The sequence below is a fragment of the Naegleria fowleri genome, assembly GCF_008403515.1.
Source record: "Naegleria fowleri strain ATCC 30894 chromosome Unknown tig44, whole genome shotgun sequence".
In the NCBI taxonomy this organism is placed as follows: Eukaryota; Heterolobosea; class Eutetramitea; order Acrasida; family Naegleriidae; genus Naegleria; species Naegleria fowleri.
Window position 1 is genome coordinate 399,467 of NW_025407976.1, and position 14,055 is coordinate 413,521.

Genomic DNA, 14,055 nt, shown 5'->3' on the forward strand with positions numbered 1-14,055 from the left:
AGTCCTGGCAGAATGGCTGTCCCAATCCACGCCTTTCTTGTGACATTCCATTCATTGTAAAGTTTTGAATGAAACTCAACAAAAAGATGCCACCCATCATTCATTCATTCCCTCGTGAGGGACAAAAATTTACAGGACTCGCGATAGGTTGTTGTTGCAACAACAAATCTGATTCGGATCCTTCCACCTTTATGCCTTTGATTCAAATTGTAAGAAGAACCAATCAGATGAATGATTTGAGTCATAAATGTTGTAGTGTTCCAAATCATCATGAAAAACATCATTCCGATGAAGAAGATCAAACAGTTGTTGTTTCATTCATGAATATTGAAATATTGAAAAAATTGGAATTCAATTTATTTGAAATTTCTATTCAAGATATTCATCCGAATGATCATGAATTGGATCATTCCATCTCCTCCTCTTCCTCTATTTACATTTTGAAATTTTCAAGAGATGTCGAGCGAGAATTTAAATGTTTCCAACTCATGTATTCAAAATATGGATTTGAATACATTCCTCAATTTTACATGATTGAAAATAGAACATCACATACATCCAAGTGGAAAGCCATCGCCACAAGAAAGTCAAATTCACCTTTAAATTTGGAAAAAACTTTATGTCATTCCCTCAATGAGGGTGTCATGATGGCAAAAAGAGTGTTCGAAATTGTTAAAGCCATGCATGACTGTCATTTGGTTCACAACGATATCAAACCTGATAATTTCCTAATTGATTCACATGACGGGAAATTGAAAATTATTGACTTTGACATGAGTCTTATTATCACAGATCGATCCATGAAACCATCCATCTTTTGTGGAGACAGATTATATAGAAGTCCTCACAAAATGACCCAATTGCCTGCGAATGTCAATGATGAGACCTATCGAAAACATCTTTATCAAAGTGATTTATACAATTGTGGTCTTGTCATGGCCCTATTTATTCTTGGTCCTCAAATTCAATCTTCCCTCAAACAAACAATTAGAGGAGACAAGCATTTCTTGCTTCATCAACTCATTCCGAGACTGATGGGAGAGTTGAGAGAGAATATCGATTCACCACCAATGAGTGCTTACAATTTTGACCATGATCTCTTTCATACGATTACGTCACTTTTGATGATTTAGGTACACGTACAATTTGTTGTAGTTCGGGAGTGTCAGCCATCACTCCAATTCAGCGCATTGTAATGAAGGCAAATGTGAGTCATTTCCAAACAAACACTTTTAAAAAATGTTCACAGAGGGGAACAATGATCATTCATCTCCTCCTACCTATCGATTGCCCAATACAACTCCTAATCTACAGGTACGATCGCATCGATCCTACACTGTGAATGAAGATGGAGAAGAACAAGACCCAATTTTCACCAACACTAATTATTCATCAACACAAGTTCCTCCCTTGTTGATGAATTATCCATCATCATCATTTTCTGCAACCACTCTTTCTCATAACAACAACAATTTGGATTCTCATACATTTGATCATTTTACACCCATTCCGATGGATCTCAATACATCATCATCTACAATGGGTGGCACAATTCATAGAAAATTTGAATCTACTTCCAATAATGGCGATGCTGATGATACAAAACATAAATATGCTTTTAGAAAAAAGAGGTCCAATTCCATTGCGTCTGCAGTGTTTGGAACATGTTGTGGATCCACCAAGAGAATTCTTGTCACATTTATGATTTTATTGAGCATTGTGATGGTCTTTTATATTGTGATCTATAAAAGAAAGCTAAGTTTACAACAAGCAAGAATAGCGAATGCAATGAATAATCCATCCTCTCAACAACCAACAGTTCAGACAGGTTCAAATATTATGGGAACCAAAGTAGAAAAGAAATCACAAGATGCTTCCCAATTAGGTGATGATAGTGTGAAAAATAAGTCAACCAAGAAGAAGAATCGAAGTGGTGACGAAGAGGAAGTTGATTTAGATGAATTGTTAGGAATTAAAAAGAAGACGAAGAAAATCTCCTCATCCGATCATGTAAAGAAATCAAAACCTTCCTCTAAAAACAAGTTGTCTCAAAAAAAGAAGAAACTCTCCAAGAAACCTGTCATTAATATTCCACACAAGAGAAGAGTCGTGAAACAACCCAAAAAACCATTCAAAAAACCTCTCAATCCAGAAGTGAAAAAAGAAAAAGAACAAGAAAAAATCATCAAACAAGCTCAAGAAAAAGCTATTGATTTGAGTGCACCAAAATCCAAACATGATGACATTATTGAGAAGTATTTGAAAATGATTGATGAAGAAGATATTTCAAATGAGAAGAAGAAGAAGAACACAAAGGCAATGAATGCAAGTAAGGATCCGTCATCCACCACTTCAACTCCTCCACTCATAAAGCAAGTTGCTCCTGTCAATAACAAGAAGAAGAATAAGGATCAGAATGATATTGAACAATTGAAAAATCATCCATTATTCAAACAAGATCCACAACCATTCATTCCTAAAATTGTTGAAGACTTCAATCAGCCAATCAAGAAAGAATCCAAATCAAACAGCAACAAACAAGAAAGTGTCAACCAAGAAGAAAAACCAACTCAAAATGTTGCCACCACTACCACCACTTCTACCACAGAGAATAACGATAACACTCGTGCAACCACATCAAGTGCCACCACTGTCTCAACAACACTCTCATCGCCTGATGCATCAACAACAACAGGTACTACCACCACCACTACTACTCAAAAAGAAGAGACTACCTCTCAAGGTGACGATTCAAAGAAGGATAAATCAAAGAGTGAACAAGTTGCACCTGAAAAAGTAGAACATGACAAATTTCATGACGATAATCTGGTCCAAGTGAAAGATAATAAGGATTCCAAGCAGCAGCAACAACAAGCTGAAAAGAAATCTCAAGAAGCATCTCCTGTCACAAAGAAGAAAAAGAAGGTCGAAACAAAACCAAAAAAGAAACTCTCCAAAAAACCAATTCCAAAGAAGAAGAATATTTTGAGAAGAAAACAAAAGAAGAGAAATGTACCCAAGAAAAAACCAATCAAGAAGAAGAAATTCAAAAAGATTGTGAAAAAGAAACCAAACAAGTTGAAAAAAAAGCCAAAACGAAAAGTTAAGAAAGAAATTCCAAAGAAAAGAAAGAGCAAGGCACAAAAAGGAAACATCCTAAGCAAGCGACAAAATACCAAGGATGACGATCTATCCAATCATCCATTATTTAAGGAAGAACCACAAACATATACTCCACCAACAGAAGAAACTGCAGACTTATCAAATAAGAAGCCTAACAATGTTGATGAAAACTTGTCCTCACATCCACTGTTTAAAGAACCTCCACAGAAAATGGTAGATCAGTCTGATAAGAAGAATGACGCAACTCAAAAAGACACAGAGCAAGTTTCAAAGTCAATGACGTCAGACAAAAATAATAAGGGTGCAACAGAAAAGGAATCAAAGGATACTGGTGCAAGCAAGCGACAAAATACCAAGGATGACGATCTATCCAATCATCCTTTATTTAAGGAAGAACCTCAAGCCTTCACCCCAAGCAAAAATGATGAAAAACAAGAAATTGCTTCTAAAAAGAAAGACGAAAAAAAGTCATCATCGCCTACCATCCCAAAGGTGCTTTCAGAGAAAAACATTAAGGAATATTTGCAAAAGTACAAAGCATATCATGGCTCCTTGTCAGGAATCGAAAAGACAATGAACAGGAAACAAGCGAAAAAGATTATTGATTACATCGACAAGCATCATAATTATGATTAAATCATTCAATCAGTAAGAGAACATCAATTAATAATAGTTAATATCATTATTTAGTTTAAAGTACAGTGTTTCAGTACGAGCATGCTCAAGAGTCCTCAACACTCCTGTCCAAAATCGTTCGTAAATTTGTCATAGGCATGTAAGTCATCTTTAGAAACCGATGGTCTGGCTGTTCGTAGTGCCTTAATGAAATCTCTTTTTGTGACATCTGGTGGTAATAATTTGTCAGAAGGTACATCAATCAAAGTCATTTCAATGGCATTTGGATCTCCAGGTGAACATGGTGTTAACATGTCATCGCACATTTGGCCAGTCAAGTGACAAACTCCTGAAACTTTCTTGAAATGTGTGGCCAATTGGCAAGTACGAACTGGTTCCATCAATGCATTTCTAACTAAAACAGAAATATCAGACCCAGAGTATCCATCAGTCATAGATGCTAATTCTTCAAAATCTTCCTTCTTAAGAGTATTTGGAGTTTTTCCAATGTGAATCTTAAACATGGCGATTCTTGCTTGCATATCAGGTAGAGGAATATAAATACGTCTTTCAAATCTTCTTCTGATGGCAGGATCAAGGCCCCATGGAATATTTGTTGCTGCCAAAATTAAAACTCCATTGTCGTCCTTGCCTACACCTTGCATCTGCACGAGGAATTCGGTCTTAATTCTACGAGTACTGTCGTTATCATTCTCTCCTCTAGAGCTGCACATACTGTCAATTTCGTCAATAAATATTATACTTGGTTTGTTTTGTCTGGCCATATCAAATAACGATCGTACCAACTTTTCTGACTCTCCTTGCCATTTACTAACTAAATCTGCAGCAGAGACAGAAAAGAATGTTGAATCAGCTTCTGTGGCAACAGCTTTGGCAAGATAGCTCTAACATAATCACAGTTAAACATAAAATTAAGGTATTAGATGTTGTAGAATGACTTACCTTACCGGTACCAGGAGGTCCATAGAGTAAAATACCTCGCCATGGCGTTCTTTTACCAGTAAAAAGCTGTGGAAATTTGAGTGGCAGAATGACAGCTTCTTTAAGAGCTTCTTTAGCCCCTTCAAGACCTGCGACATCATCCCACTTGACGTTTGGCTTTTCCTTTACAATAGCACTCTCTAATTGTCCCATTAATTGTTGTTTTTCATCCTCTTCCTTTTTTTCTTTTTTTGATCTGTTAAAAGTCATACTTTTAGCATGTAAATGTTGTCTATTAATGAAACTTACTTTGCTTTAGCTATTGATCCTACAGCACTGGATCCTCCAGAAGAATCACTATCTCCCTTTTCAATTTCGGCTTTTTCTTTCAAGAATGTTTTGATTTGTTCTGCTCTATCCATGAGTTCTTGAACTTTTGATTTTAGCATTTCTTTTTTCTTTGGATTTTTTGTTTCATCTATTTTTGTGTTTATCGGATCATTATGTATCGTGCAGTAGACATTTCATAAATGTTGTTATGATGATAAAATTGCATTCAAATAATTATGAATGTAATTTGTTGCAAAATATTTCAAGTCGTCATGGTCATCATCAACATACGTTTAATAGCGGTCATGAAAAAATCAATAGCTTTCAAATATAATCGTTGTGCTTCCTCATAGTTTTTAGCTTCATCTTGTTCAGCTGCTTGCTTTGCGTGATCAATGGCTGGTGTTACAAAACTATCATCATGGACGGAAACAAAAAATATAAAAATCGGAACAAAAACAATATAACTTCTCCATCAATATCATTCACTTACTCAACATAGGACATTTTCAATTCTCTCAGTAGTTGGATGTTTCCGTCAGTAAAGATTTCTATTGTTGAATAAGAATAGGAAAAGCAAACAATTTGAAATTTTTTTGTGTGATGGCAACCGTTGTCCTATTTTGAGAGAGAGGACACAACTTTCTATTTGACTTCTACTCTTTATGGAGAAGGGGTTGGTTCCAATTTGAAATTCCTTGTAGTTGGTGGTGCACAGAACTCACATGAAGATTCATGAGAAACCACAAGAGAGGATCGCTTTATTTCGACTAAATATTGGAGTCATTGGCTTTGCTCACAGTCTCGAACTTTTTCTCTCTTTTCATTCTTTCAATAAGAGCTTGGTCTCGTTCGAATTGTTCTCTCAAGTCCTCGAATGCTTTCTTTTTCTTTTCAACCTTTTGGAACTTGTAGAATGGTAAATCGAGTTTATGTTTCATCTTTTGAGGAACCTTCTTCATCTTCTTCTTTGGCTTTAGTTCGGATGCATGAATAGGTCCAGAATTTCCTCGATGAAATACCTTCGTCCAACCTTTGTCATCTGCTTTGTTTCTCAAAACATTAATGACCTGTATTCTTTCTTTTTCTTTGATGTCAAATTCCTTCATGTATTGATTTAACTCCTTTTTGGCTTCATCTCTTTCCGATTTATCAGATGGGAATTGTATTGTTTGATATTCTTCTAAATACTTCTCCAATCCACATTTTGATTCAGGTTTAGCTTGTACCTTTGCTGAAATAATTGGCTTTTCTAATGCTTTTTGCACTGCAGAAGCCTTATTCAAAAGTATGTGTGCAGTTCCGCTTTTAATCCTAGGATGATCTCGATACATGGAGAATGGATTTTGAAACTCTAACCAATTCTCAACATGACCATGCTTTTCTTCCAAGTGGCTCATCACACATTGGCCAACTTGTGAATCAAAATTGGAAGAAAACAATTCTGACAAACCTTCCTCATTCAAAAAGGGAGATGGATTTGTGCAAAATAAAACATGTCCTTTTGTTCTTTCGTTTTTATGATTTTTGTCATTCTCATCTTTTTTGTTATTCGGAATGGCTCCATTGTGTTGTTTATAAAACAAATAGAGAGGAACTTCAGAGTGACCCTCTAACCTATATTCTAAAGCAACCATCTTGTTTGACATTTTAACGGAAACCATTTCATCTTCGCTTTCACTACTGCTATCATCGCTGCTTGTATCAAAATCTTCATCCATGATTACAGAGTCTTCTTTTTTCTTTTCCGATGCATCCTCCTTGTTGTTGTTCGTGTTTTGAGGACGTGGTGGTGTCTTGTTGTTGTTGTTGTTGTTAGGTTTTGGCATTTTTGTTTCTCCTAATTTTTTGAAGACCGTAGCGTGCATGTCCTGCCGAGGATCTCTTGAACAAATTCATCATGATTCTTGGACTAATGAATGCTAGCAAAGTAATGCTGGTTGGGTTCTCTTCTTCAAGTTTTGAATCCATGCAACAAAGAATTGTGAGCAATTCGGAACGATGCATGTTCAAAAATCAAAGTACAAAAAATGTCGACATCAAACCCTTCTGCTAAACTAACGTCATCCTCTCTCAATGATCTTCAATCCCGATTGGCAAAACTTCAACAAAACATTTCGCAGAAATTAAGTAAAACAAGTGCTGCAGCCCTCTCTACAACTTCCTCTTCGCTAGATCATGGGGTCCCACAACAACCGACGACTTCTGTTGCTTCCTCCACTTCATCAAGCCAAACAAAAATCCAAAAGCCTCCATCCTCGGGAGAAAGCGTAAAATCTACTCCATCAGTATTGCCAAAAATTCAAAAGTCTCATGTGATGCAAAGTGGAGGGTTGAGTGCCACTGCCCAACATGTAGCTGCTCAAGTTGTAAAGCAGGCATCAAGTGGAAGTTCACAACAAGGAATGCCATCACCTCCGAAAATTGGACAAACAAAATTGTCCAAAGTTATCAACAAACCTGCGACAGCGAGCTCCACGGTGATAACAGCAAGCCCGCAAACAAATGTTAATAGTACAACGTCAAGTGAGCCTACTTTGGAACAACAAATTTACTTACAAGATTATCAGAAACAAAAGCAAACGTCACAATTACAACAAGAATATCAACAGCAACTAAAAGAATACGAACAATCTCAATTACAACAAAACGAACAAGCAAACAAGAAAAAGAAGAAGAAATTACGAACTGTTTATACTGCTAGCGGAAAAGCTGATGTTTGGGAAGATCCTAATTTAGAACAGTATGAGGAAAATGACTTCAGAATTTATGCTAACAATTTGGGCAATGAAGTGACAGATCAAATGTTAGAAAAATTCTTTTCTCATTATCCAAGCTTTTCAAAAGCGACTGTAATAAGGGATAAAAGAACAAACCGAACCAAGGGTTATGGATTTATCAGCTTTTTAGATTGTAACGATTATGTGCATGCTTTAGAAAATATGAACGGAAAATATTTAGGGAACAGACCATTAGTTTTGAAGCCATCTAAATGGAAAGATAGAAACCTAAAATAAGAAACTAAAAACAATTAGTATCACTGCCGTAGTGCTCGAATGTATTGAATGTCCGCATTCATGGTTTTTTTTATCGAAATGGATTCTTGTTGCCCTGCATGCTGAGATAATATTTATTCCTTTAATGGAGTTTTTATTGCCACCTCAAATTTTCGTGAACCATTTTCCAAAGTTGTCGACCCTTTGTTGATACGTTTTACCCTCTTCCTACTCCGTAATTGAACACATTAAAAACCGAGGTGTGGTCCATTCAGCTTCAAGTTTGTGTGTGGTGTTTCTATGTGGAGGTCTTTCTCAGAATGGCGTAGCAAATTTTCTTAAAAGATCATTTATTTAATCGACAAGAGAGCTGGCCAAACGCAAAAAATAATTCAACACGTCTTCGTTCAAAGAAGGTCAAAACGACAACGAAGAATTTTCTTTCAAACAGATGCCGGGTGATACCTTCTCCTTGAACGAAGGTACCAATCTAAGCGGAAAGCAACCCTTGTTTGAGCTGAAAGATATGTCTACTCCACCAGTTACTCCTAATCCTACAACATCATCAACAACGCAAAGCAAGAGGGAATTATTGTCTGCACATACTAACTCTAACTCGATACATTCTACTTCTGCAATCACCACAACAAGCGTGGAAATACAACACGAACCGAGCCGAGACAACAATAATCACGGAGATGCTTCTCATAATACTCAAAACAACATCATACATTCATCCATGAACCATACAAATAATAACAACCAACAACAACAGCCAACAATTCAAAACACAACAACAAATCAACAACAAACAGTAGTCCATGTACCTTCTTCATCAACAACAGCCTTTCCCGGTAATATTGTAGAAGCAGCACATGAAGAAGATGATGATGGAAGCAACTCAGATGCGCATCTCAAACATTCATCACGGCTCCGACGATTTCTCTCTCTTATATATTCCAAATCTTCTTCCTTCTTGTTGGGGTATAGATTTGTAAACTTTCCAGGTTTGCGAGCACACAATAGCATTAAGGATCCATACGAACGACTATCCATCGCATACTATTCTGTCTACTTTGTCTTTTACCTCTTCTTTTCGATATCAAGTACGTATTTCAATTATTGCATCGTGTTGTATTCTAACACAATTCGTTTTTGCATGTGTTGTTGATGATAATCAAATATGACATGTCTATTTACTGTTCAACATGTTGAAATCATCATGTGGTTTGATCAATACATGAACTATGACCACTCTCAACCTTCGTATTGTTCTAACATGGAAATTTTGGATTCCTAATTTGTCCAACGTGGCCACCTAACCAATCATCACTACCACAGTGATCATTCAACAACTCATACGTTTTAAAACCCTTTCCCTTCTCTATATATTAGATGCTACTTTCTCTCTGGTTGGATTCATTCTCTTCCGTTCTCCTTTTCCCCATGCCTATCTCTATGTTTTTCTTGCCTACCTGTTCTCTGTTCCTTTTGTCCTAATTAACCTTGTTTCTTCTTCCATTGACACCAACTCCATCCTTTCACTATTAATTTTCCAACAAAACGACTTTGTTGCTTATCAACATCTAATTCTAGCCACTAACCTGAGAGTAATCATATTTCCAACAATATTTGCAGCCATTGGTCTGTCTAGTACTAAAACATTGATAGTAGCCATCATTGGTTATATACTAGCTTTCATACAATTTGGATGGCTGGGAGGTATAATGCAAGGTCTAAAGCTAAATTACGGGGATTACTTTTGTGATATTTTGTTTATTTCAATACCCTATGTCGTTGCTATATTAATTTTAAACAATATGCATCAAGCATTTAGATCCCAGATCAAAGAAGTAGAAACAAGACTTTCTAACATGCTTAATATCACAAATGAGGCAATAATCATTCAAAGTAGAAGGAAAAAGAAAATTATTTACGTTAATCTTGCCTTTGAAAGAATGTTTGGGTATGAACATGATGAAATTGTCCATGCCAACAAGAATATACTGGATTTGTTAGTAGGCCCTCCAGTAATAGCAACTGATGAATGGACGCTATGTAAAGCAAGAACGAAGCTTGGAGATAGATTTGGAGTTGAGGTTACTCACAAAGTGGATTTCTTAAGTTCTAAAAAGGTCGATGTTTTTATTGTAAGAAACAACGAGCTTAACGACCAAGTGAGGCTGATGAATGAGAAGGCCAGACAGGCTCAGATTGAGCTCCAGAGTAGAACGACATTCTTTAGCATGATTTCTCACGATCTAAAGAATCCATTGAACTCCATATACTTAATCGCTCAAAAAATGCACGAAGATTTTATGAGCCAACAAGCTGTTGATTTCCACGAAGGACTGGAATGGATGAATATGATTCTTTCTAGCTGTCATATTTTGAGTAATATTATTCAAGATGTACTTTCTTCTTCAAAATTGGAATCAGGAACCGTGGAATTGGACCTTTCCAACTTCGATTTAGTGTACTCGATAGAAGAAATTATTTCTATCAACAGTGTTACAGCATTCAAGAAAGGTATTGACGTAGGACTTGAAATTGATATCAAGCGAGGATCAAAACACAGAGTACCAATTGTTGTTAAAGGAGATGTTCACAAATTCCAACAAATTTTGACAAATTTGATGGGAAATGCAATCAAGTTCACTCATACTGGATCTGTTACAGTCTCAGTTGATGTTCAAGATGAGACAGAAAACGCTGTTAAGGTGTTTGTTGTCGTTTGTGATACAGGTATTGGTATCCCCAAAGAAAAACAAAAAGATTTGTTTAAAGTTTTTTCGCGACTTAAAAAAGATAAGGAATATGAAGGTAGTGGACTTGGCTTGAGCATTTGTAAAAATCTCACAAATCTGATGAACGGAGACATTGGCTGTTACAGCAATGGCGAATCGGGAAGCAACTTTTGGTTTACCGTTACATTCCAAAAAGCATCAAGAGGAGAGGATTATGACAAGATTGTTGAACGAGCCGAAAAACGTTTGCCTCTTACAGAAGAATCTAAGCTAATTGAAGTCAAGGAAAAACTTAATTCCAATTATCCTTCTTCTACTTGTCTTGTCATTTACAAAGAACCCAAGATTAGAAATATTCTCACCAATTACATGAGAGAGACTTTTGATGACCAAGTTGTGTCCATGGAAAATGATGTAGACACCATGTTTGTGAGTGCAGAATCACTAGAAAACATAACAGAGAGATTCCTTCATAATTCTTCCCCAAACATTCATGAATGGAATGTTCAAAAACCAATTTCTTTCATTATCCTAGACGATTCTTGTTTCCTTCCTGAGAACCTTCCAAAGAGTGAAAATGCTCTCTTCAACCCCTCAGCTCAAAACACTAATAGCATACGTGTAGGATCTTCTTCCAGCACTAGAAGAAATAGCTCTGTGATTTATAGCCCTCCAGAAATTGAAAGAATATTTTCTACAGTCATCAAACTGAGAAGCATTGTTGAAAATCATAATGCAAAATTGGCTTTAGGTGGATATAGCATCTCTACAAAAGTAGTCGTTTGGTTTGATAAGTTCGAACCAAAGAGATTTCTTAGTTTTATTAGAAAAGACCCTTCTAACTTTGAAAGGCAGTCAAAAACCAAAGGCTTATTTGACTTAACTCTAAGAAAGCCTATCACCTTATTCTCATTCCAGTATATGATACAACAATTATTGGCGATTAGGCCCTCAACAATCGCCCATAATGAAAGAAAACTTATAGAGACCTACCAATTTCCTTCAAAGAAAGACGACCATCGAAAATTCTCAATGGACCCAACTGCTCTTACTTCTCCAGGTATAAATTCATCTCAAGAATCAAGATGCTCTTCCTTAGATACAACATCCATTGCTCATTCTAGCTTCTCTCAGGACAAGTCAATACCTGAAATCGAAGAAGAAAAGACAATTAATTTGAAAGTTCTTGTGGCTGATGACAACAATATTAACAGAAATGTGATGCTAAAAATTTTAGGAGGACTTTCAGGAAATTCAGATATGGAAAGTCAAATATCAGAAATCAAGAATTGTCCTTGCAAGCTCCTAGTTCGTACCAAAGGAGCTGTGAACGGTAAAGAAGCATACGATGAATTTATTCAACATTTTAACACGCCAAACAAATATGATGCCGTTATTCTAGATGTTCACATGGACGTGATGAGTGGATTGGAATGTGCCCAAAAAATTAGACAATTCGAATCAGAGCACAAGGCTAAACCTTGTGTTTTAATTGGAGCCACAGGAGATAGTGATGGAGAGCATATTTGCAAACAAGCTGGAATGAATCTTGTTTGTTTGAAGCCAATCTCTCAAACACAAATACGAAATGTGGTGAAACATGTCATTGAAGACTTGTGAAGCAGAGGTCTTTGAATTTCATTAAAAAAATACCTCGCATGCTCGGAAAGAAATTTTGTGTCTTGTCTTGTCGAATTGCTGAAACCCATTCGTCATCCTCATTCCGATTGCTCATTCGTCAATTGAAGCCACTCACAAACACTATGAAGAATTATCACAAAATTCATCACACCTATTTATGTGGAATGGAATGTGCCGTGCTCACACCTTCCTCAATCCAGCATGCTCTTTCCAACAACCACCACCACCAAACTTCAAGTGTGAATAGTGCTGTCATTTGGCTTCATGGACTCGGAGATACCTATGATGGATTTGCACAAATGCTCCAACACGTTCTACCAAATCATACGATTGGTATTTTACCCAATGCACCTCACCGTCCAATCACAATTAATGGAGGAATGGTGATGCCTGGTTGGTATGATATTCAATCTCTCGATCGACAAGTCATGAAAGTCAAAGAAGACATTGAAGGATATCATGCTTCTAAAAAACTTGTCAATGATTTAATTCACACTTTAATGACCAATGATGATGAATTTCTGAAACAACACTTAATCCCTCAAATTCCCTCAAACAGAATTGTATTAGGTGGTTTTTCACAAGGAGGTGCCATGTCTGTCCTTGTTGGCTCTCAATGTAAATATCCACTTGCAGGAATTGTGTGTGCGAGTGGTTATGTATTATTGAGATCTCAATATTCAACTTCAAAAGAATTTATTTCACAAGAGAATATTTCAACACCACTTTATATTTTCCATGGAGATGAAGATGATGTGGTGAATTATCAGAATTTTGCAAAACAATCCTTTGATTGGTTGGAAGAGGGTGGGAAAATGATTACACAACGAAAGATTTATAGATTTCATTCACATGAAGTGAGTGAAGAAGAGATGAGAGATTTGAAAAACACATTTTCCAAGCTTCTAAATTAAATAGGAAAGATGTGTATATGTGACAGTGGACACTTCAATCACTGGAGTGATTATTTTCACTAAATCCTCATTGTTCTAAAGAAAACCATCGATTAAATGTATTCATCATTAAATATATTCATCTAGTATTTAAATGTATACATCTATCGATTATTTAGTTGTATATATCCATCTAGTATTTATATCTTTTCAAATGTTCTGGAGTGAAATGACTAATATCCATTATTGAGATTCCACATGCCTTACATTGTGAAATCATGATGAAAGGATGATGGAATCCAATCGAATGACATTCTCAAAATGGTCACATTGAAATTGTCTTCTTGTGTGTGGATCGATCATTGTGATGTGCGATTGATCTTTTTGTCGATCTTGATCATGTTTGGCTTCATTGGGTTTGTGAAATCGTTTGCTATAAGTTGAATCATCATACCAAGTGGGAACTTGATATCTCTTCGAAGATGAATATTTAAACTACGAATGCGACATCTTCTTTTCGAGAGTTTGTGGAATAATTTGACAAACACTAAAATTGTATCATTTCTGAATGAATGAATGTAAGATGGAATGTTAGAACTTGATGTTGAATTTGATGGTGATTTAGTGAATAATGTCCTCTGATCCAAATTCTCATGTTTGTCCACAAATTCTCTAATTTCCTTAAATAGACATTGAGGATCTGTTTGTTTCAACATTTCATTGATTTCAAAGGCATAAATTTCTCAAACCACACTCACAGAGTATCTT

At 36.1% G+C, this 14,055-nt stretch overlaps 7 protein-coding genes across 7 annotated transcripts; 5 read left to right on the forward strand and 2 right to left on the reverse strand.

The window, feature by feature from the left end:
• Positions 1-86: 86 nt before the first annotated feature.
• Positions 87-1,133, forward strand: FDP41_005498 (uncharacterized protein; the record flags this gene model as incomplete). Its single annotated transcript, XM_044709028.1, has 1 exon — positions 87-1,133. The coding sequence occupies one exon, from the start codon at positions 87-89 to the stop codon at positions 1,131-1,133; it is 1,047 nt and encodes a 348-aa protein (XP_044560217.1).
• A 106-nt stretch (positions 1,134-1,239) lies between these two features.
• On the forward strand, positions 1,240-3,759 carry FDP41_005499 (uncharacterized protein; the record flags this gene model as incomplete). Its single annotated transcript, XM_044709029.1, has 1 exon — positions 1,240-3,759. The coding sequence occupies one exon, from the start codon at positions 1,240-1,242 to the stop codon at positions 3,757-3,759; it is 2,520 nt and encodes an 839-aa protein (XP_044560218.1).
• A 95-nt stretch (positions 3,760-3,854) lies between these two features.
• Positions 3,855-5,517, reverse strand: FDP41_005500 (uncharacterized protein; the record flags this gene model as incomplete). Its single annotated transcript, XM_044709032.1, has 5 exons — positions 3,855-4,643; positions 4,702-4,936; positions 4,990-5,158; positions 5,302-5,423; positions 5,504-5,517. The coding sequence occupies 5 exons, from the start codon at positions 5,515-5,517 to the stop codon at positions 3,855-3,857; spliced, it is 1,329 nt and encodes a 442-aa protein (XP_044560219.1).
• A 263-nt stretch (positions 5,518-5,780) lies between these two features.
• FDP41_005501 (uncharacterized protein) lies at positions 5,781-6,839 on the reverse strand (the record flags this gene model as incomplete). Its single annotated transcript, XM_044709033.1, has 1 exon — positions 5,781-6,839. One exon carries the CDS (start codon positions 6,837-6,839, stop codon positions 5,781-5,783), a length of 1,059 nt encoding a protein of 352 aa, XP_044560220.1.
• Positions 6,840-7,040: 201 nt separating this feature from the next.
• On the forward strand, positions 7,041-8,027 carry FDP41_005502 (uncharacterized protein; the record flags this gene model as incomplete). Its single annotated transcript, XM_044709034.1, has 1 exon — positions 7,041-8,027. The coding sequence occupies one exon, from the start codon at positions 7,041-7,043 to the stop codon at positions 8,025-8,027; it is 987 nt and encodes a 328-aa protein (XP_044560221.1).
• Positions 8,028-8,457: 430 nt separating this feature from the next.
• Positions 8,458-12,373, forward strand: FDP41_005503 (uncharacterized protein; the record flags this gene model as incomplete). Its single annotated transcript, XM_044709035.1, has 2 exons — positions 8,458-9,112; positions 9,348-12,373. The coding sequence occupies 2 exons, from the start codon at positions 8,458-8,460 to the stop codon at positions 12,371-12,373; spliced, it is 3,681 nt and encodes a 1,226-aa protein (XP_044560222.1).
• Positions 12,374-12,411: 38 nt separating this feature from the next.
• On the forward strand, positions 12,412-13,308 carry FDP41_005504 (uncharacterized protein; the record flags this gene model as incomplete). Its single annotated transcript, XM_044709036.1, has 1 exon — positions 12,412-13,308. One exon carries the CDS (start codon positions 12,412-12,414, stop codon positions 13,306-13,308), a length of 897 nt encoding a protein of 298 aa, XP_044560223.1.
• Positions 13,309-14,055: the final 747 nt, after the last annotated feature.